Below are 22,431 nucleotides of genomic sequence, written 5' to 3' on the forward strand. Positions count from 1 at the left end.
AACTATTTTTCCCATCTTTAATGTTTAATCCATCACACGCACTATTCAGAGGCCTGTATGATAGCATTCTTTTCCTGGAAACGTAACCTATACTTACACAAAGTTTCCACTCCACCACAAACTAAATGATTTACATCGTCAGGAGCGGCTTTTTGTTTAAGAGCAATATGACTGTGTGTCCCCACAAAATGAGCAACACTTGTGCACGTACACACCTGCATGCACAAGTATGGAAACGGTTCAGTTTTGTGGCTTGCATTCTCTTTGTGTTAATGTGATTTAGAGCCTAATTATGTGCAAGACTTTGTGGGGAAAAGATGAACAAATTATTACTAATAATGGTCACTTGGACTTTCCAAATGGCAAATTTTGTAATTAAAATGAAGTTCGCATGGATGAGCTCACAGGAAATGAACATGCAAAAACAACAACAACAACCACAACAACAGAAACAAATGTGAAAATTCAGGGAGAATCAGAATATATTTTCACAAAACTTTATTAGTATACAGAAGTCATTTCCATAGAGTACAGGAACAGCAGATCTCTCTGTCTCTCTTTAGAATAAATGATTTAAATAGTATCTCCTGGAGTTTAAGGTCAACCACCCCCCCCCCCAAGATTGTGTGGCTTTGGATGTATTATCAGACAAAACAAACATATGAAAAAAGTTTTTCAGTGATGCCTACATGCTATACAGTTCTGCTAACAGTCAGTGGAAACCTGGAAATCTGTTACTCATGTGAAAAATGACAATGGCATTAACAGATACAGAGAACATACTTATTGTACAGGTTGCTATTTTTTTTAACCAAAGTGGAATCTTGAAGCCTGGAAGTGCTAAAAACTGTAGTTCCGCTTGAGTCATTCCCCTAGACTCTCACATTACTAATGCAACTTGCTAGTGTTAGCTTAAAACTTTTTAAAAATATGGTTACTTCTGGCTCCAAGAAACAAAAACAAAACAAAAAAATCCAAAATGGTGATGGCTGTAAGGTAAGGGTTAGGCTTTAAAACAGGACTTTACAACTCCATGGTTAATGTCACATGTTATGCCTATGTGTTTCACTGTTTTAATGTGGTGCTAATGACTTTTAGTAATTTTTCAACTATTTAGACGAGATTTTTTCTCTCTCTGCTGGCAACTGTGAGGCGAGCCATTCAATGGTGCGTTTGTGTGCTTCTTCCCAGCTGTATCTGGGGACATATCCCAGATTCCTCTTGGCTTTCTGATAGGAAAAGCTGAACGGCGTGTTCAACATGGTGAGGAGCTGCCGGTTCAATGGTGGGATGATGCGTATGAAAGGCCGTAGGATTATGGACAGTGTCTCCAAAAGGAAACAGAATAAGTAAAGGAGGCTGAGTGGCAGCTGGAGTTTCTCTTGAATACTGAAACCCAGAGGAGACATCATGACATGGTTGAAGTCTGAATAACTCACAGGTGGAGTGTCATCAGAAATGAAGTAAAACTTTCCTCCAACGGCAATCCTTTTCTGTGGATCTTTGAGGCTGCGGGCTGCCTGGAGGTGAGCGGTGGCCACATTGCCCACGTAGACAGGATTCACAAGGGCCTCGGGGAGTGACATGCGAAACAGAACATTCCTGTTTCTTATCCCATCATCCATGTGGCCTAGGAGGAAGCGGCAGCCCTCTCCATAGATATACATGGGTCTGAGGGCGCAGGTTGCCAGCTGGCCTCCGTTTTGGAGCACTTCACCGTGGGCCTGCAGGGTTCTCTCCTCAGCCTCCCTTTTGGTCTTGCTGTAGTTGAACTTCAAAGTGCTGTTGTAAACTGTGTCTTCACTGCCGTTGATTATAGGTTCTCCCTTGGGGTTTGGACCCATAACTTCGATGGTGCTGGTGTATATGAAGGACATCACATTCTCTTGAATACAGGCTTCCAAAAGCAACTGTGTTCCTACAAAGCAAAGATAGTCTTGAGTTAATATAAGCTAACAATAATCATTACATACATATTGCCAAAAGTATACGCTCACCCATCCAAATCATCCAATTCAAATATTCCAGACACTTCCATGGCCACAGGAATGTCCAGCTGTGAAATTTCCTCGCTACTAAATATTCCACAGTCAGCTGTTAGTGGTATTATAACAAAGTGGTGGTTGAGTGATTGGGAACGACAGCAGCTCATCCATGAAGTGGTAGGCCACGTAAAATCACAGAGTGGGGTCAGTGGATACTGAGGCTTATAGTGCACAGAGGTCACCAACTTTCTGCAGAATCAATCACTACAGACCTCCAAACTTCATGTGGCCTTCTGATTAGCTCAAGAACAGTGTGTAGAGAGCTTCATGGAATGGGTTTCCATGGCCGAGCAGCTGCATCCAAGTCTTACATTACCAAGCACAATGCAGTGTTTCAGATGCAGTGGTGTAAAGCATGCTGGACTTCTCCATCTGGCAAGCTGATGGATGAGTCTGTGTTTGGTGGTTGCCCGGAGAACGGTACTTGTATGACTGCATTGTGCCAAGTGTAAAGTTTGGTGGAGGGGGGATTATGGTGTGGGGCTGTTTCAGGAGTTGGGCTCAGCCTCTTAGTTCCAATGAAAGGAACTCTTAATGCTTCAAGGTACCAAAACATTTTGGACAATTTCATACTCCCAACTTTGTGGGAACAGTTTGGGGATGGCCCCTTCCTGTTCCAACATGGCTGCACAGCAGTGCACAAAGCAGGTCCATAAAGACACAGTTTGGTGTGGAAGAACTTGACTGGCCTGACAGAGTCCTGACCTCAACCTGATAGAACACCTTTGGGATGAATTAGAGCGGAGACTGAGAGCCAGGACTTCTCATCCAACATCAGTCTCTGACCTCACAATTGTACTTCTGGAAGAATGGTCAAAAATTCCCATAAACGCTCCTAAACCTTGTGAAAAGCCTTCCCAGAAGAGTTGAAGCAGTTGTAACTGCACAGGGTGGGTCAACATCACATGAAACCCTCTGGATTAAGAGCGGGATGTGGCTCAAGTTCATATGTGTGTGAATGCAGACGAGCGAATACTTTTGGCAACATAGTGTTTCTCAGAGGAGAACAAAACTTTATGCTGTGACAAAAACAAGAGAGAACAAAGAAGACAAAGAGACTGTTTCTGAATTGGGTAATTTAATCCTTAATTAATTAATGCATTTATTTGTTTATTTATACTAGAAACTCTGCTGTCAAATCATAGTAGAAATATTCAGAACTTTTGAAAAGTCTTTGTGTGACAGGAAGCTATTATTCTGAGGTGGCCAATTAGTTATCTGAAGACATCTGCTGTAGGAATGTCTTTGCTTAAATATAATCAAACCTGGCACAGGTCCTATGGTGCGTGCGTGTGTGTGTGTGTGTGTGTGTGTGTGTGTGTGTGTGTGTGTGTGTGTGTGTCTATCTGTATCTTTATCTTTATCTATCTATTGAGAGAGAGCAAGAGAGAGAGAGAGAGAGAGAGAGCACTTTATTTTTGGTTAAACTTAAGAGAAGGTCAACATTTCTACAGCTGATATCTTGATGTCTCAGACTGGACGACTCGCATCAGATTGTTGGATAAATGCAGTGTTGTGCAAAAGTCTTGAGCCAGCCCTCACGTCCTTATTCTTTGATTTTTTTAAGCGGTCTTAAGCAATCTTCTCCAGCTTTCTGAAGGTCTTTCAAAGTTTTCCTTTGGACATTGGCTGCTTTTTCACTCATTTTCACTCTGTTCCTTGTACCTTAACATTTTCAGAGGATTTTTGTTTGTTTGTTGAACCACTAAATACAGACCTATTAATCATTCAAGCATAAGTCACTAATAGTTGTGCTCAGAAGTTTACATGCACTCATCATGTGCATGAATGGTAACTTTGGGCTTTTAATAGTTAGTTTGATCGATTTTTTTTCCAGGGTGGAATGATTTTATAAAATACATCTTTAATGACATTAAAAAACAAGAATTTGGTGCAAGATTTTAGATTCTCTCTAATCCACACAGGGTCCAAATATATACAAACATTCAATTAAATCTTTTATTAAGTGCTGCTGAAGGTTCTACAATGTCTTAACTTGACAAGACCTATTAACTAGCTGTATGTGAACTTCGGAACACAATTGTAACTCAAGGAATTAAACCAGTGCTGTGTCTGCAAATAACAGGCAACTTAGCAAAGAATCAAGTCAACACCTCAAACTTGTGCTCCTCAAACCCGAATTTGCTTTGTAACAGAGAGGATTATCCTGCCGACAAAGCCCACAGCTATCAGGGAATACTGTCTTTAGGCACTTACTATCATCAGTTTATTCTATGACAAATGTCATAGATAACAGTTTGACAGGCATAAAACTGCATCTTTGCTCTAAACAAGAGGAGTCCCAAGGAAAGATCGGGATATCTTAGCATGGTGTGGAAATTTGAAGAACGCGGACAAGTAGAAATGACAGGTCTTTAAAAAAAGCAAGGACCTGCTACAGGGCCTGAAAGATGCATCCGGCTTCAGTTGATCCATCTACTGTTTGATCAGTGGAACGGTGGCTGTCTATACGCCATTTTTAAGGAAAGGAAGCAGGGAGAAAAGGCTGAGGTATGACAAATTAATAATAAATCATAAAAGAACTAGACGGTCGGCACTTAAAACCATTACTGTCCATCTATGCCTCTCAATGATGCAAAAAGTACTTACTTACTGTGTATAGTGCATGAGTATAAATTATTGTCTAAACAGATTTGTTATATTCATAGTCACCATATACACTGATCAATCATAGCATTATGACCACCTGACTAATATTGTGTTGCTCCCGCTTTTGATTCTAAACCAGCCCTGACCTGTTGAGGCATGGCCCCCACTAGACCCCTGAAGGTGTGCTGTGGTATCTGCACCAAGATGTTAGCAACAGATCCTTTAAGTCCTGTAAGCTGCGGGGTGGGGTCTCCATGGATCAGACTTGTTTGTCCAACAAACCCCACCGATTCTCGACTGGATTGAGATTTGAGGAATTTGGAGGCCAAGTCAATGCCTCAAACTTATTGCTGTTCCTCAAACCATTCCTGAAGCATTTTTTGCAGCAGGGTGTATTATCCTGCTGAAAGAGGCCACAGCCATCAGGAAATACTTTTTCAATGAAAGGGTGTAGATGGTCTGCAACAATACTTAGGTGGTGGTACGTGTCAGAGTAACAGGGCCCAGAGTTTCCCAGCACAGCATTGTCCAAAGCATCACACTGCTTCGCTGGCTTGCCCTCTTCCCATAGTGCATCCTGGTGCCAGGTGTTCCCCAGGTAAGCAACACAACACACATCCGGCCATCTACGTAATGTAAAAGAAAACTTGATTTATCAGACCAGGGGTCTATAATATGAAGCTAGTTCAACATACCCGGGGTATCTGTCCGTTATCTGGATTCACTTTCTAATCTAAAAGGGGCGTTTCACGGGTCATCTGAGTTTTCTTCCACAGAAAATGATCCCTAAGAGTGCCACCTACTCCAGAGACTTTTTCAATTGTTCCATCCATTCACTTCTGCTTATTCTGTTCAGGGTCGCGGAGGGGGGCTGAAGCCTATCCCAGCTGACATAGGGCAAGAGGCACGGTATACCCTGTACAGGTCGCCAGCCTGTCGCAGGGCCAACGGAAAGAGACAGACAACATCCACAGTCACATTCACACCTATGGGCAATTTAGAGTGTCCAATTAACCTAACCCCAGTAAGTGCATGTCTTTGGACTGTGGGAGGAAACCAGAGTACCTGGAGGAAACCCACACAGACACGGGGAGAACATGCAAACTCCACACAGAGAGAGAGGCCCAGGCCAAGGTGGAATCGAACCCAATGTTATCAAATAAAAATCTACACTTTTGTAAAAAAAAGAAAAAAATGGACATTTGATTAATGCCTGAGGAAATCATTAATCTGGTGATTTATCACACAGAGCGGTTAAAAAAAAAATCCTACTGAATGATTTTCTGGCTGAGCGCGCTCTCAGTGCTGCTGGGCTCATGTGCCCATTTTTGGTGCTTTCAGCAGCGGACAGGGGTCAGCGTGGGCACCCTGACAGGTCTGCAGCTATGCAGACCCACATGCAACAAACTGCGATACACTGTGTATTCTGACACCTTTCATTACATTTTTTGAGCTACAGTAGCTCATCTGTTGGTTCAGACCCTACGGGCCAGTCTTCGCTCCACACGTGCATCAGTGAGCATTCGTCATCCGTGACCCTGTCACTGGTTCACCACCGTTCGTTCTGTGGATCTCTTTTGATAGACACTGACCACTGCAGACCAAGAACACCCCACAAGAGCTGCAGTTTTGGAGATGCTCTGACCCAGTTGTCTCGTCATGACAATTTAAAAACTCACTCAAATGCTTACGCTGCCCATTTTTCCTGCTTCTAACATCAACTTTGAGGACAAAATGTTCTCTTGCTCGCTGATATATCCCACCCACTAACAGGTGTCATGATGATAATCAGTTTTATTCACTTTACCTCTCAATGGTGAGAATGTCATGCCTGATATATCAGATAAAGTATCCTAAAAAATTTCATTTGTTAGATAGATAGATACTTTATTAATCCTGAAGGAAATTAGGGCATTAAATGAAGTAATCAGTAATATAAACCACTAAAACTCAAAATAACATGATGATTTCATATTTAATATAAATTTAAAGAAATGAGGAGTGGCTCAGTACTTTTGCACAGTCCTCTAGTTGCACTACAAGAAGGAAAAATATAAAATTAGATTTTTAGGAGTGAACTGTTCATTTAAACTGCTGTTCAAATGCTTTAAAGTGGCAGCTGAAAACAGTGTTTAACTGAAATGCCGCTGTCCGCTGAAGGGTTGGTGGTGTCAGCGTAAAGCAGCAGGAATATTCATGACATGCAAGTGCTTTAAGCTGAAAGACGTAGAGGTAAGTGAAAACACTGATGTTCAATAGTGAAAGCACATGAAAGGTCAGTTAACATGAGTAATGAGAGCAGTTTTAAATGTCACTGGTGAACAATCGGTCACTTGAAATGTAAGCAATCAATAAAAAGCTTCAACTATAATGCAAATAATTCTAATTCTGGTTTTATGTATGAAATTTATGTGAATGCATAATTTTATTTAGAATCAAGTCAGAGGATTTAGTTAAGCCTTCAGTGGATTTGTCACAGCCTTACCTCGGACATTCACCCCGTAAAGCTCACTGTACTTCACTGAGTCACTGACATCAATGATGGACGCCACGTGGAAGACGACTGATGCACCGCGGCAGGCTTTTTTCAGGAACTCACCGTCTCTGATGTCCCCTTCAATAGCACTCAGCTTTGTCTCACCTTTACAGTCTGACACAAAACAAATGGAAGTCACCGAAACAGTAACAAAACACATGTTGCTCAGTGTAAGCTGTAACAGTGTCCACATTCATCTTTTATCCTGAAATATCACGCTGTCAGTTTTAAGTTAAAATATCTGTAACATATGTGTCTTTCCAGATTAAATTTGTTATAATATTAATAATAAAGTAATAAACTAATTGCTGGTATTGCAACAGATATTAACCAGCTGACATTTGGATTACAAACTTTAATGGTGAGTTTAAAAAAAAAAAGCTGAATTATCAAATCTTTATACTGAATGCTGTTAATGGGTTATTTTCAATAAATGAGACAAATCTACTCCCCCATTTAAGGAGTTTCACAGCATTTCATACATTTTAATCTGTAAAAAAACATGGATGTTATATAGATAAACAGTTTACCCTCCAAATTCTGCAAAAACTGCAGCTCTATGCGTTTGTCCAGCAGTCGAATCTCAGCCATTTTCTCTTCTTCCAGCAGCAGCCTCACCAGCCTCTTTCCCAGGAATCCACAGGCACCCGTCACCACACACACATCACCTCTCAGAGACATTGCAGGTCTCTTTGTATGAAATAAAGGCCCGTGAACAGTAAAAGAGCCCCAGTTGTTTTCTTCTTATTGAAGCGCCTTCTGAAAAACAGCAGCTTAAAATAAAGAAAAACTGAACACAAATTTGGTGTTCGTGGCTGTTTCGTGATCTGTCCGTGAGGGATGGATAACACCTTCTGTTCTCTCCACCTCGGCCCTTTTTGTAAGCCCGGAAAGTTATTAAAAAAAAAAAAAAAAGTTCTTTGCTCCAAGGGAGTATTGAAAAAGGGGATGGGCTCAGCTCTTCCAGGGTGGAATGTGATGCTTTCTGGAACTGGACAAAACAGCGGCTGGAAAGGCTTACACTGTATGCCAAGGACATTTACTGTTGGAAAATGTAAACTTTTGGTTAATTGGAAGGAATATTTTGTTAGAAGAGGCAGGGAGACTCAGCATGTGACACAAGGGTGGGGGGTGGGGTGGGGGGCAAAGCCTGAGCTGAGAGTCACAGCATTCCTTGCTGCTTTCTACTGTTATAAAATCACTGGCTCAGCACAGAAAACAACAGATTCCTGGCCCTAAGAAGCACTCGACAATACTACAATCAGAATAAAAATACTCTGTTACATGTAAAGCATTTCAAATCTCGTTAAAATACAGAAGACTTACTGTTGGGTCGTCTCATATCTAACAATAATTCATGATCATGAAGTGAGACTCCCTCAGTCAAATAACTTATTTACCTGCTGCACAGCATTCAAATATGGTGACTTTGTTGTATTCCATCATCAGCTCTTTTGTAATGCATTTTGTGTATCTCTTTAATGACATGCCTACAATCCTCAGATGTTACCTCATTATCTCCAACTTTTTAATCTGCCTCCTTACATCACATTGGGCTAGAGAGGAACACACACATAGGCATCAGATAGCATGTTAAATATGGAAGCAATAGTAGTTTAGTGTTTCCTTCCATGTGGCATATCAGCACAGACACTTCATCCCAACAGTCAAGCACGGTGGCGGAGGGGTGATGATTGGGCTTGCTTTGGAACTCCTCTGCATACCAACGTATTCTACAGTCAAATCTGAGGCCATCTGTGTGACAGCTGAATGGCTGAAGAAGAAAAAAAAATCAAGTTGTTGCAATGGCCGGGCCAAAGTCCAGACCTCAGCTTGATTAAAATGCTGTGGTGGGACCTCAAGAGAGCTGCGAATAAATACAAACCTGCAAAGTTCAATGCACTGAAGCAATTAATTACTATAATTTAGTTTGTCCAAACTGGAGCAAAGACTTCTGGGAGCAGATAAAAACGGCCTCCAACCGCCTGTGTCAGGACACCTGTCACTGAAAGCAGCTTAGCTCCAGTATCTAAACAGAAAAATCCCCAATTCTTTATACTGCTGTAAAGCATTTTACCATAACGAGTCCAGAGGAACTGACTCACTTTTGGGGGCAGATTCAAGTTGCTGTTTTGGCACTTCTGCACCATAAACACTTTAAAACAAGGTTTTAGCTATAACGATAGACTGATTAGTTAGTGACATCCCGACACAGAGCCCTGAGCTGAGCTTTTTCCACGGCTCCATCTCAGTGTTTAAAATCCTGATGTGAAAAACGACTGGGAAACCACACACTTACTGACTGACAACTTGCTACAGTAGCTAATGAGAATACCTTGGTTAACCAGCAGAATAATATAAATGTAATTTAAAAAACTGACACTGAAAATGAGCAGAAGCTTGTGACCGAGGCTAAAAAGTCATCAGGAAAGTGTTTGCTATGTTCACAGCGAGAGCACGCTGAGGGCTGTTTTCCTTCTATACAAACTTCAGTCTTTTGTGCAGCTACAGAGGAGATGCTTACTGTTAGTCCTTAAAAAAAAAAAAATGCAGGTTGAAGGTACTTCCCCCATTTTTCTTCACTTTTGAGACCTGGAAGCTACATCCATGTTTTATACTGTCAATGTTCTGCACTGACTTCTTTTTTTTTTTTTTAGCTCTGGAGGTTATCACATGGGATTAAGTCCCTTTGTAGCCAGCTTCTAGTAGGAAATGAATTTTTTGGCACTTCCGCACTGGCTTTACTGCTCGATTGGGTTCTACTTAACACTTTTCTTCTGCTGAAAGCTGTTTGTCTCTGTTTAGACCTGCAGAATATGGAGTGTTTCTTTAAATACTGTATAAAACTCAGTTTGATGTATTATTGTTGATCATTATAAAAAATAAGCCCTTCAAATGTTACCATCCTTTGTCTACAGTGTATTGATTTCAAGAATACTGATGCAGGTCTACTATTTCAGAGCTGTTTCACAGCTTTGTTGAGATTTTCAAAGAAAACGTTTTACAGGCATTCTTTGAAAGGAAACATGAGTTGATCAGATCTGGATGCCATTAACATTAATGAATTATCAAAGTCTGTCCGAAAATGTGCAAAGCTTCAAAGCCAAACGAAACAAGAGTCTGTCCCCCAGATGGCCAACTGTGTTTTTTGTGTACAGATTAACTACAGCCAGCCATTGTTTATTCAGTAGCTGGTACGCTGGGTCACTGTGATGGAAACTCCTGGGTGTTGCAGGGTTTTTACCTGTGGCATCTCTATGATCATATATGTGGGTGTTGTTTTTCTTACAACTTACTTATAATTAGCCTGTGACACTGTTTTCAGCATCACAGGCTCATTGTGTATTCTGATGTAGAACATTTATTGTATTGGAACCAAATTTAATAAAATGAGGTCATATGTCACATTTGCTGAAGATGAGTGCTTGCTGTGAACTCACACTCACACACACACACACACTCCTGTACTGGATGGTAGTGTCTGTATTTGGAAGCCCTTGGCAAAGCAGCCGATAAGACAGCTGTGTACTATCTGGAGGTGAAGGATGAAGTCTCAAGGGCGGTTTCATCGTCGTTAGCTGACATTAATCACTGAAGAGTGAGTGTGTGTGTGTATGCACGTGTGTGTGTGTGTGTGTGTGTATGCACGTGTGTGTGTGTGTGTTATTATGTTTGTAGCTATGGAACAACTTTCAGCTGTGTTAATGGCTGAGAGCACTTTGCAGACAGTGAATAATGTGATTCTGTGGTGCAGCATGAAGACAAGCATTTTATTTGATGTTACAACAATGCATATCAGGCATATATGGAAACGTGAACTGCAGCGACTCCATGTGAATCTTCTGGGACAGTGATTTATAGGCTGATTTCTCTGTCTTACACTTTATGAAAAGCATTAATAGGCATCTTTGCTCGTTAGAGATTGTTTTAACAGTGTCAACCTCGTGAAAGCATGACTTTGTGTTGGTCACAGGCTTGATTAATAGGAAATTCCACACTCAAGATTTTATTTTGCAGCTACAGTCGATCTGAAATCTTATGACTCTGTGCCATAGAAAAACTTCTTTGTTTTCCGAAATTTTCCCAAAACCCGTGGGGTTCTTTTTAATCACCTAATCTGGCATGAATCATTGTGAAACAGAGCATTTAGTTAATTCCTTTGAGTTTTATATATATATATATGAAAAAGAAACAACCAACAGAGTTACAAACTACAAAAACAGCACTTAGCGTAATGCTAATCTTATGCCCTAATACAATTTTTCAGTGTTGGATTCCTTTTTTATCTCTGATGAGATGGTTTAGCTTCCAATCCTGACTCGTTCGCCTCAGTGTCCAATAAAACCAAGTCCAGTAAAACTGATCAGTAACGTGGGTTTGAACTTACGTTTAGGAAATATATACACTATGTATTTTCATAACACAATCAGCAGATTATCACAGGTGCCACATGGCTCGTAGCAAATGAATGGACAGGAAATGATACTAACAGCAGCACAGTATGAGTAAAGGCTTCAAACTACAGAATGCTAATGTAAGCTAGCCTGCTTTGCTTGCACATGCAACCCACACGGCTTCCTGTTTTGCCTTTTTTTTGCCACAGCATGCAGGTAAATTTCATCATGTCAGTTGTGGTCTCACAGCAACAAAATACGGAAACCCCCTCGTCTGTGGGTATCAGCACTTAGCCGTGGGAAGTGGGCAATCTTGTATCTGAGCCTCATCCACTGACCCCTCTGGTAGATGAACTGTCATTGTGCAGGCACGAATCCCCCCCAGAGGCTCCAGCACGTTGAACACCCTGTCCCACACGTCCCTCTCTGGGTCATATCTCTGCACAATGTCAACCATGCATCTGCTGTTCCAGGAATAGCCTCCCACCACATAGATCTGCCCGTTGAACACAGTCACACCCACGTCGCTCTGTCCCCGGGGCATTGGTGACACCACCGTCCACTGGTCTGTGTCGGGGCTGTAGTATTCGCAGCCCAGGACGTCATCATAGTCGCTGCAGCCTCGGAAATGGTTCCCGCCCATGACGAAGAGTCTGTCCTCCACAGTGCACATGCAGTGCAGGCCGCGGAGCTCTGTCATGTCGGCCCGTCGACTCCACGTATCGCTGAGAGGGTCGTAACACCAGAGCTCCTTCTGGAAGGTGTCACGGGTGATGCCGCCTGTGTGGGAGGAGAACAGTCAGCGGTGGAAAAAGTATACAGATATTTAATTGAAGTAAAAAGATCAATACCAAAACTTCAAAATAGTCCAGTAAAAATCCTGCATATTCAGTGTCCAGTAAAATGCTCCCTGTGACTGATGTGGCACACTCACCCATTCATATGACTGGTTGAGTTCAGTTCTGAACTATGTGCAATTTTGCAAACCTAAGTTGTGCTGCTGTGTTCTCTTTTAGAGAGAAGAGGCTTTCTCTGGGCAACTTCTCCAAATAAGCCATACTCGTTCAGTCTTTTTTTTTTTTTTTTAATTGTGCTGTCTTGAACTTTAACCTTTAACATGATAACTGAGGCCTGTAGAGTCGGCAGTTTCTCTGAGCACTGCATTGACCTTCGGGTGAATATGCTAGGACATTCGCTCCTTGAAAGATTGTGTCGCCCCAGACTAGCAAGCTGCCAACACTTCTGCTTGCTGGTCACACTTGCTGATAATCAGTTAAACAAGTGTATCTAATTATCAGCACGTGCCTGCTACTTACTTGGAAGCACTAGGGGCAGTGCAAAGAGTCCTGTGAAAACTTTATTTTTTCCATGTGACTGCAGCTGGTTGGCCCAGGGGTAAAAACAGAAAAATAGCTGTTATTATGAAACTGTGGATAATTACACTAAAATGATTTTATATGTGAGAAATTTAAAGTTACCGTTTAGTGGAAATGCTAACAAATTATAGATAAGGGGTCCAGCTAATCACTGTTATTTATCATCTTGATCTCATCTTGGCTGGACAATCTGTTTAGCCCCTTTGGTCACGATACAGGAATTTTGGTGGAAAAAAATTCATCTTCTGCCCACATAATCTTTTTAGGCAGGAGATGTCAGAAAATGAATACTACAGTATAATATATAAGTGTGTACACGGTGACCGAAGGGGATATTTATACATTTATGAGCTTTCTAAGTTTTTTAAAAATTTTTTATAAATACTAAATTTTACAAATTGTACTCTGAAACGTTAGCTACACCTAAAATTTTCAAATAAATGTAAACTAAAGTGCTATATTTCTCAGTGAAATTTAGTAGGGTCAAAGTATAAAGTGAATACTAGATTAAAATACAAGAATCTTTACATTTTACTGAAGTACTGTTAGTAAATAAACCTAGATTCTTTCTACTGCTAGTTACAGTTAAGTTATATTTTTCCATGAAAATTTACTAATACGGGTTTTATCAAAAAGAGTACTGAGTTTATGAAACAGGAAATATCTACATATCTATAAGAAGAATAGGTATGCTAATAAGTGTCTGTGGGAGAGTATGAAATAATGGACACATTGCTTCCTGTGGCCAAACGCTAAAAACCAACGTGACTAACATCCTTCCTGTCACACCAACAATGCACTGCTAATGTCCTTCTTTGAATTCTTCTGGACTTATTTGTGCAATAATGAGGTGTTTTTTCGTCTGTGCTCCTTGCTGCTGAAATTAAACCAGACCGTTTTAGGAGAAGGTTTTTTTGTGTTTAGAGTTCAAAATATTCATTAGTTAACTGCCTATCCGAGTCACAAAATCAACACCTTCCCTGCCAAAGTATTAACACCATCGCATGATTTGGAAACACAGACTGCTGTAATATTTCGTCACTGGGATAATGTTAACTGGCTGTAATTTTGATAAAATGATGTTAGATTCAACTCATTGTCACTGTGCACACAATGAAATGATGGTTCCAGATCAGTCATCTAGAGACGAGCATCTGCGGTCATACAGCCAGAGACAGGCACTACCGATAGGCAATGTGGTTTAAGTGTCTTGCCCAAGGACACAACGCAGCACAGGGACAGGGGCTCCTACCTACGAGCGCCTACCCACTGCACCACTGCCACAAGATGATATGATACAGCTGTTTCGAAACATAATTTTAAAAAAGAAAAAGGGGCTTTTCTTTTTTCCCCAATTAGTAATTAGGTCCTTCTTTAGGGTTGGACTTTCAGCCTGCTGAAGAGGGAAATTTAAATATGCCAGACTGTGTCCTAATAATTTGTAGACCTTATGACTGATTCAACTGAACAACAGAACTGCAGTGACAGAGAAATTGTTTCTTTGCACTATATTTCTTACTAAAGAATATGTGTTGGCACAAGAATTAGTTACCAAAGCTTAAAACATTTTGGTAATCTTTTGCTGAGGTAACGGTTTGCAGTCGCACGCTAAGTTACATGCGTTACCACTGTGGACTTTCTCTTGACACAGTAGCACATGCATACTGAGCCTCAGCTGTAAATATCAGAAAAAATATCAGATACAAAGACAATATACAGTAAGATGTAAGTACAGTGTATTGTGTGCACATACAGTATGTGCTGTTATTTATGTACAAATGATAATAAATGTACACGCACGTTGTAGCTTCAGAAAACTGTGGGTTTTAACTTGGTTGCAAAGCTTTCCTGATTCACAAGTGAAACTCGTGTTTCTGCTCTCAACACCAAAAGCTGTTTTCCTGTCCAGGGTTACTAAGAAACGGGCCTGAGAGCAGGGCGTGAGCTGCTCATGAGACAGTGCATCTCAACAGGAAGTGGTTTCAAATAGGTCACCCATGAAAGCACTATCTAATCCATCTCGTAAGGGTGTTTTTTTTTTTTGTTGCTTGTTGAACTTTGACAAAAATTGGTTTGAGGAGTAAAAACTACAAACTGAAGAGTCTGAATCTCCACAGCTGTTTGGTCATTCTTCTATCTGGCTGCTAATTCGAACCTAAAGAAGAAGAAATGCACGGTTCACACACAAAGCTATCACCACAGAGCTCATGAGCACGAAGAAGGAGCATCGTCATCATTCAGTTAAAGGAAGATCTGAATGATCTGCTAATGGTGACTGTCAGAAGAAAAGGGAGAAGTTGATTTTTTTTTATATTGTTATAAAACTGCAGACGGTCACTGTACAAAGCTTTTGTTGTTAAGTGTTGGACTTGCAGCCTCCTGCCTCAGTGTCAGTTCCTTATTTTTTTCTTATACCACAAGGTGAATGTTCCTCTTACTCCAACCACGGTGTTGATCTCTGTCTACAGTAAATCGAAAAGGAAAACCGACGCAGCAGTTCACGAAATGGTTATGCGGTCAGTTGTCATTTACGTTAGGAAGACACTGACAAACAGCCTGCATTCAGTGGTATTTAACACTCTTATATGTGACGGTACAGTGCTAGCTAAAAACCAATGTTTAACTTTTTTGAAATGTGCATGTACATTTTACTACATTAGTAACTGTTAACATGATCTCATAAATTCTGCATACTTTATGACTGCATTTTAAAAACAAAAGTAAACTCAACAACATTTATGGTGCGGTCAGAACGAGCAGTATATAAAAAGTCAGTGGGAAGACTGATCAGAGGCTGAAACTAAATTATGCAAAGCGAGGACACGAAACATTCACACGAGCTGAAAATATAACAGCCCGAAAAAAAAAAGCTTTCACTCATCCCAGGAATTTATAGATGAAACAGTCCAACAGTCAAACTGAATCAAATAATACCACCACCAACTGGGGCTCCAAAGATATAGCAAAATATTGAATATTAATTATTTGTGAAAAATACAGTAGTTTCCTGTTAACATACACAAAGCTTCCCTGTACCCTTTAAGTTCTGTCAAACACTGTTATAATACATGAGCTTTAACTTGCAGGAGAGCGCTGCTATCAGCACGTTTTCTCTTCATAAAATATGTATTTATATATTTTAACAGTCTTTTCCTAAGAAAAACTGTATTTTGTTGACATTAAAATGTTATGGAACTAAAAAATGATAGACTTATGTTGTATTAAATGTGCAAATACAGCTTATTTTTCCATGTTTAAATAAAAAAACAGGGGAAATCTGTAAAATACTAGGAAGTTATTTTATAGTCTGTGTGTTGAACAGTGTTATCTTACCTGAGATGTACATGAGGCCTCCATGGACTGTTCCAGCATGTCCATAGTGAGGCTCCACCATACTGTTCACAAAAGTCCACTCATTTTTCTTCAGATTGTAGCACTCCACCGTATCTGATCAAAAACAGAGAGGGATGTTTATGAACTTTATTTCAGCATATATATTTTTAATGGCAGTAAAGAATCCTAACAGTAACGGCTGTATAAAAGGTCAGTGATAATAGCAGTGTCCATAAGCCTCTTTTGAACAATTCAAACTTAAATAAAGGAACAGTTTATCAGCTGACAGAAGCACTAGAACAAAAAGTTGTAGCAGCTCACCAATTTCTCCTGAGGCGTTCCTTCCTCCCACTGCAAACAGCTTCCCATTCAGGGCGCTGAGATGGAAAAAAGTCCTCTTCTCATTGAGTGAAGCAATCTGCAGCCACTTGTCAAATCGGGGATCGTAGCGGTAGGCGCTGTCTATGGCTGTCTTGCCCTTTGTGTCATACGTACTCTGACCTGAGAAGTCAAGAAGAATCTTGGTAATTACAACAAAAGGCCAGTTACAACCTGCTCATATCAGTGTAGATCATCCGACCATGCTTTGAGTATTGATGATGCTTAAGTCTAAAATACTTAATGCTGGCTTGTTCAAAATTAAATACTCATATCAAATGAACACATGGCTTGAACTGACTCTTGAATTGACTGATGTGTGTACAGTGCAAACTGTTGCTGCTCTGACCTCCAACAATGAAGAGGAAGCCCCCTAGAAGAGCAACACCATGCTGATAGCGTGGCACCTCCATGGGCTTCAGGGCCCTCCAATGGCCGCTCTTCTCGTCATACAGCCTTAACTCCCGGCTCACCACCAGCTGTTGGCGCATCACACCACCCCGCACCAGAATGTGCGTTGCGTCCGACCGTATCTGTGTCCTTTCTGTCTGCAGGGCTGGCTGCATGTAAGGCATCATCTGGTAGTTACTAGCCTCCAGCAGGAGGTTCACACACGCCGTCTCAGAGCGCATCAGAGAGTCGCCTTCCTCTTCGTCATCCTGGGAGATCTGAATCAGCTCGTTGGGGCTCATCAGCGGGAAGCGAATATGCCGCATCAAGGCATACACTGAAGAGCGGCGTTTGGCAGGCTCGTGGTCCAGCCATTCTCTTGCAATATGGTAGAGCTCCAGTTCGGAGAAACCTTTCAGCGAGTTGCTGGCCAGAGCGTTGGCCATGCTGGTCTCGCAGAGCTCGAGGTAGCGGCCACACTGCACTAACTCTGAGAGGTTCTGGCTCACAAACTCACCTGGATGGGATACAGATAATCAACAATCAATGAAAATAACCCAGTTTATTATAGTTTTGGATATAAAAGCTGCCACGCACAATCAGACTGATATAAGGAAAGTTAGACTGATTCCTGGTAGTGCTGAGGGCTGGAAAAATTGAATAACAATTAAATAATAACCATTAATAACCAAGGATTTATGGCAATCACACATTGGATTTAGACCTTAGTATCCACACAGATATATCATATCACTTACCTATATTCAGCTGAACATCCTCCAGAAGCAAGTCTGTGGCAATGCGCTCAACTTCCACACAGTTATCAATCGTGATCTGTGATGAACAACACAGAAAATAGATTCATTAAACAAATATGAGTAAATAGTCTGTGTTATACAGTGCCTTGCTATTTATTGTTACTATTCACAATAATGGCTCACTTCCAATGTCATATTATGTTCTGATCCTGAGAAAATATGGGCGGGAAGGACAGAAAAGCACTCAGATGGATTTGGCAGCTTATAAGCTAGGCCCCCAGTGTACCTGAATATAATTAGCAGATTGATGAAACTTTGACCTTAAACTGAAAGAAGAACTGCTTACCTCACTGCTCAGAAGCTGATTGCAGAACCCCAGCACAGGCATGACCTGCAAGAAGTTTGCGGCCTCCAGCGTGTCCTGAAGATTGCCCATGTCGAGGCTCACTTTGGATGTGTAAATGAAGTCTATAATGTTTTTTAAGCCCAACTTAGTGACCCCATGCAGCTTGATCTCTCTCATCTCCTGCTCCCTCATGCCTCCTGAACAAGTGCAAACAAAGGACAAAGATGAGAAGGTGAGGCATGTGTTTGCATTGCCTCTGAAGATTTTCTTTGTACAGGCATGACACACAGCCAGCAAGATGCAAAGACACAACTGACACTGTAAAGGCTCAGACATGCACAACACGAGGGCTATGAAAACAGGTACTTCTATCTTCCAAAGGGCCCATCAAAAGGAAACTGAATGCAGAAAGGAGCCAGAATTTCAAAACATAATTCCTCTTCTTTGAATACTTGTTCATCCAAAAGAGAAAGTATGAAGTGAAACTGTTTTCCATCTACTTCCAGGAGTTACAAACATGCACTCAATGCAGTCGGTCAGTTTTTTTTTGTCTCATTTCTTCATCATGACTAGAATTTCATCATTTCCTTGCGGTCTCAGTGCAACAAACCTGTGAACATTGCTTTAAAGTAGTCACTGCAGGACGCCATGATGACCCTGTGCACTGGGAACTTTTCTTTGCTGTCTCCAGGAATCAAGACAACATCACAGAGAGTCTCATCTCCACGAAAAGTATCAAAGCCCTTTGGGGATAATAATTAGATTAGAAAAATAGTTGGATGGGTTAGTTATTACAATTATCCCTGAAAATAATCTCCTATCAATGAGCTGTTCAGACAGTAATATGGACCTGTAACACATCTGCTCCATGTTCAGTGCTACTGAACACCTTGGACAGCGGCCGAGGAGGAAGCTTGGGTTTTGTTGCTTTGTCGGGGCGTTTAGGTGGTATTTCAGTGGGTCGCGGGAGAGGGGCGGGAGCTGGTGTTGGCGCTGGAGCTGGAGCAGGAGCCACAACAGGGGCTGGTGGAGCTGGCCTGTCATCTACTGAGGGAAACACAAACAGAGATCAGAATTTGAGAGGTGAGAAAAGCCGATACTACTGCTGACGGCGCAGGTACACGGAGCTGCAAGCCTGCTAATGCTTATACAGCTGTTACAACAGAAACATAAAGGATTTAGCAGCAAGATCTACTCAAAATATCTAAAATGAAGGAGAAAATTTTAAAAAATGTTGTAAAATAAAACATTCAACATTATTAAACACAACATGGTGACATTTATTTGTTCTCTGTCCCACGTGGACACACACCTTGTTGAACAGGAGGCGGAGGAGGTCTTTCTGGCTGAGCCGCGTGTCTCTGTTCCCTGGATTGATGCCTGCTGCCCAGACGAGACAGTCTGCGGCTCAGCCTACCCGGCCCACTGTCCTCTCCATTCGCCCTGCGCGGGAAAAGTCACAGTGGAGGAACAGGTCTGACATTTACTGTTATTTTTATAAAGCTTGCATCCAAACAGCTTCATGGATTTGGTTTTATAAAATCATCATGTGTAGCAGGGCAAAGAAGGTCAAACACAAACTAAACATCTGGTGAATTTTCTTTTGAACGTTCTGGTCATGCTGTTTTGATTGGTACAAATACTCGGAGTTATGCCTCTCAGCACTTCCTCTTAGAAGTGTGTGCAAATGCCACTTTCCTCAGCAGACCCCTTCTATCGCTCAAAGCCTAAATTTAACCAACCAACCAAATAATCTGAAACATTTGATTAATGAAGCTCTTTTCTAAGAATAAGGCCTGATTTGCAAAAGTCCCTTATCTGTTTTGCAGTGCATGTCCTGTGGCCTGAAAAAGAGGAAGCAGTGGACCTTTTTTAACTGCACCATGTCTCCTCTTGAAACGGCTTCCTGCTATGGGTCTTAAACTCAGGTGAAAAGGCACCGCTCGAAAACATGTTCTCATGCTTTTCAAATTTGATTATAGATACAGTTCCAATTTATCAAGCAGATACTAACTGGGTTACTAGTTCCACATATGTAGATACTAGAATTGCACTATCAGTTCTCAGAACACTCTGCAGCTTTGTGACTGCAGCTTATTCTGTGTTGACAAAAACTGCCTTCAGACAGATGCATGCATGAAAACACCTGCAGGAGAGATCCAAACTGCTACTGTGGTAGCTCCTGCTGCAGCAGGTGTCTCCATGACCACATTTTGCTGTGAGGACACACACACACACGCACGCACACACACACACACACGCAGTATCTTTGCTCCTGTTTTCTTTTAAAACTCTTCTTTTAAACCTTTACTGAAAACTCATTTCTTTTTTACATTCTACAAAATGTTGAATGGGGCAGCACGGTGGCGTAGTGGTTAGCACTGCTGCCTCACAGTTAGAATACCATCTGGAAGGCCTGGGTTCGATTCCACCTTGGCCCAGGCCTCTCCCTCTCTCTGTGTGGAGTTTGCATGTTCTCCCCGTGCTTGCGTGGGTTTCCTCCGGGTACTCCGGTTTCCTCCCACATTCCAAAGACATGCACTTACTGGGGTTAGGTTAATTGGCTACACTAAATTGCCCATAGGTGTGACTGAGTGTGTGAAAGGTTGTTTGTCTCTGTGTTGGCCCTGCAACAGGCTGGCAACCTGTTCAGGGTGTACCCCGCCTCTCGCCCTATGACAGCTGGGATAGGCTCCAGCCCCCCCGCGACCCTGAACAGGATGAGCGGAAGCGAATGGATGGATGGATGGAAAATGTTGAATGATTAATCAGAGGAGAAATGCTGAAATATAAAAAGAAGAAACCCTGAACCCCAGAACCTTCCTTACCCCATCTCATTGGCCTCTTGGGGCTGAGGACTGTTGTTTCGCTGGTGAGACTTCCTACATGAAGAAAAAAGAAGCGCTTCAGTGGCCAGAAATGTATTTTTGGCCAACAAAACACTGTTTGGCATTAAGTCCTTACTAGCTTATGTCTGCATACAAAGATTTGTACTTGTGTGAACGTTCATTCGGGTTAGATACAGAAGTAACACGTCTTTGTTAGACTGTTTTGTTGTTGCGTCTCACACAATAAGTCAGATCTGCTTCAAAGTTTCATATTGCAGCATTCTTTTTTTTTCACAGCATATTTGATGTGGCCTCACGTGTTGGCAGACTTCACTGAACTCCACTTCAAATGTTTTCAACATCATTCCCATTACAACTGTCCCGTTTCCTCATTAAAAAAACAAATAAAAAACAAAACAAAAACCCTAGCATGCATGCCAAAACTGATTGTATTGTTAGTGACAATTCTGTGATATTTCATTTTGGCTATGCGTAAAATCATTTTGGCTCCACGTCTCCTGTGCTGCAGTCTGAATATTTGTTTAACATGATTATCAGCAGATAAGATCAGCCGTGTGAAAAACTTTGTGGTTTTGCTTTTTGAATGTTTGATATTGCTTGATTCCACTTTATTTCACCTCATACAATAAAGCTCATTGTCAAAGATTGCATAGACCCTCTGTCTCAACTGAAATAATAATGAGAAGCCAAAACACTTAAGTATCAATAATACCAAGGTGACTGATTCTAAATAAGTGAAATGCTGCACTTTTGAGCCATATGAATATGCACGCGTGAAGTAGCGATGCTCTGCCGTGTGCTGTGCTACCTCACCTGCACTTTTGTAAAAGTACAAAAAGGCACATTTGTGGGTGACCTACCTGGAAGAAAGCTTCCTCAGCAAACTGGACCCGAGCCCCCCCTCCAGCCTGGCAGTCTATCCAAAACAAACTCTAAAAGGAAGACTGAGCAGAAAATGTCTGCTCCACCGTGCCAGCTGGTTGAAGAGTTAAAGCGTTTGACTGAGCCTCACCGTTTCAGACCTCAGTTACTTCCTGTGCTACTTCTCTTTCTCGCTTTAGGTTTCTTTCCGCATTTTGATGCACTCCATCTGACAGTGTCACACTTGAGATGGTGTCAGTGAAATAAAAGGTTTCGGAAGCTTCTCAGGGTATTTATTTTAAAATTTTAGCACATACAAGGCCTTGAATGACCTGGTGTGCAAGCATGATATTGCGAATGGAGGAATGCATTGTTCAAATTCATCAGAAGATCTGACTTGTAGCTGAAACACATTAGCTAACTCTCTTATTAGAGATGTAAACATTAATTTTCATACAGTCTTGATCAGATAACTGAAGGACAGTGCAGGTGAATCTTTTTTGCATCAAATCACCAGGTATTACAGGCACTTCAGTTATCACATGACATTAATAA

The 22,431-nt window shown here is 41.4% G+C and overlaps 2 protein-coding genes across 3 annotated transcripts; both read right to left on the reverse strand.

The window, feature by feature from the left end:
• Positions 1-1,109: 1,109 nt before the first annotated feature.
• Positions 1,110-8,051, reverse strand: LOC115800928 (3 beta-hydroxysteroid dehydrogenase/Delta 5-->4-isomerase-like). Its single transcript, XM_030758553.1, has 3 exons — positions 7,722-8,051; positions 7,141-7,305; positions 1,110-1,918 (listed from the first exon to the last, which is right to left on the reverse strand). The coding sequence occupies exons 1-3, from the start codon at positions 7,870-7,872 to the stop codon at positions 1,110-1,112; spliced, it is 1,125 nt and encodes a 374-aa protein (XP_030614413.1). The 5' UTR covers positions 7,873-8,051.
• Positions 8,052-10,973: 2,922 nt separating this feature from the next.
• Positions 10,974-22,009, reverse strand: LOC115800838 (kelch-like protein 9). Of its 2 annotated transcripts, none has more exons than XM_030758395.1 (11): positions 21,876-22,009; positions 20,995-21,048; positions 19,479-19,609; positions 19,017-19,210; positions 18,777-18,909; positions 18,167-18,363; positions 17,821-17,896; positions 17,022-17,579; positions 16,616-16,795; positions 16,295-16,408; positions 10,974-12,365 (listed from the first exon to the last, which is right to left on the reverse strand). In XM_030758395.1, exons 2-11 carry the CDS (start codon positions 20,997-20,999, stop codon positions 11,869-11,871), a joined length of 2,085 nt encoding a protein of 694 aa, XP_030614255.1. In that variant the 5' UTR covers positions 21,000-21,048; positions 21,876-22,009; the 3' UTR covers positions 10,974-11,868. The 2 variants fall into 2 exon arrangements, with proteins under 2 accessions (XP_030614255.1, XP_030614254.1); XM_030758394.1 differs by having other exon boundaries at positions 19,017-19,213.
• Positions 22,010-22,431: the final 422 nt, after the last annotated feature.

Source organism: Archocentrus centrarchus, chromosome 21 (assembly GCF_007364275.1).
Source record: "Archocentrus centrarchus isolate MPI-CPG fArcCen1 chromosome 21, fArcCen1, whole genome shotgun sequence".
NCBI classification, from domain to species: domain Eukaryota; kingdom Metazoa; phylum Chordata; class Actinopteri; order Cichliformes; family Cichlidae; genus Archocentrus; species Archocentrus centrarchus.

What these genes read in the sequence shown, in the direction of transcription:
- LOC115800838 (XM_030758394.1), bottom strand. An exon ending in ATGGAGCAGATGTGTTACAG is followed by an intron (nt 18,910 to 19,016) that starts GTCCATATTACT and finishes TTATCCCCAAAG; the next exon opens with GGCTTTGATACTTTTCGTGG. An exon ending in GGATGTTCAGCTGAATATAG is followed by an intron (nt 17,580 to 17,820) that starts GTAAGTGATATG and finishes TATCCCATCCAG; the next exon opens with GTGAGTTTGTGAGCCAGAAC.
- LOC115800928 (XM_030758553.1), bottom strand. Translation starts at nt 7,872, where the DNA reads ATGTCTCTGAGAGGTGATGTGTGTGTGGTGACGGGTGCCTGTGGATTC. An exon ending in GTTTTTGCAGAATTTGGAGG is followed by an intron (nt 7,306 to 7,721) that starts GTAAACTGTTTA and finishes GTTTTGTGTCAG; the next exon opens with ACTGTAAAGGTGAGACAAAG. An exon ending in TTACGGGGTGAATGTCCGAG is followed by an intron (nt 1,919 to 7,140) that starts GTAAGGCTGTGA and finishes TTTGCTTTGTAG; the next exon opens with GAACACAGTTGCTTTTGGAA.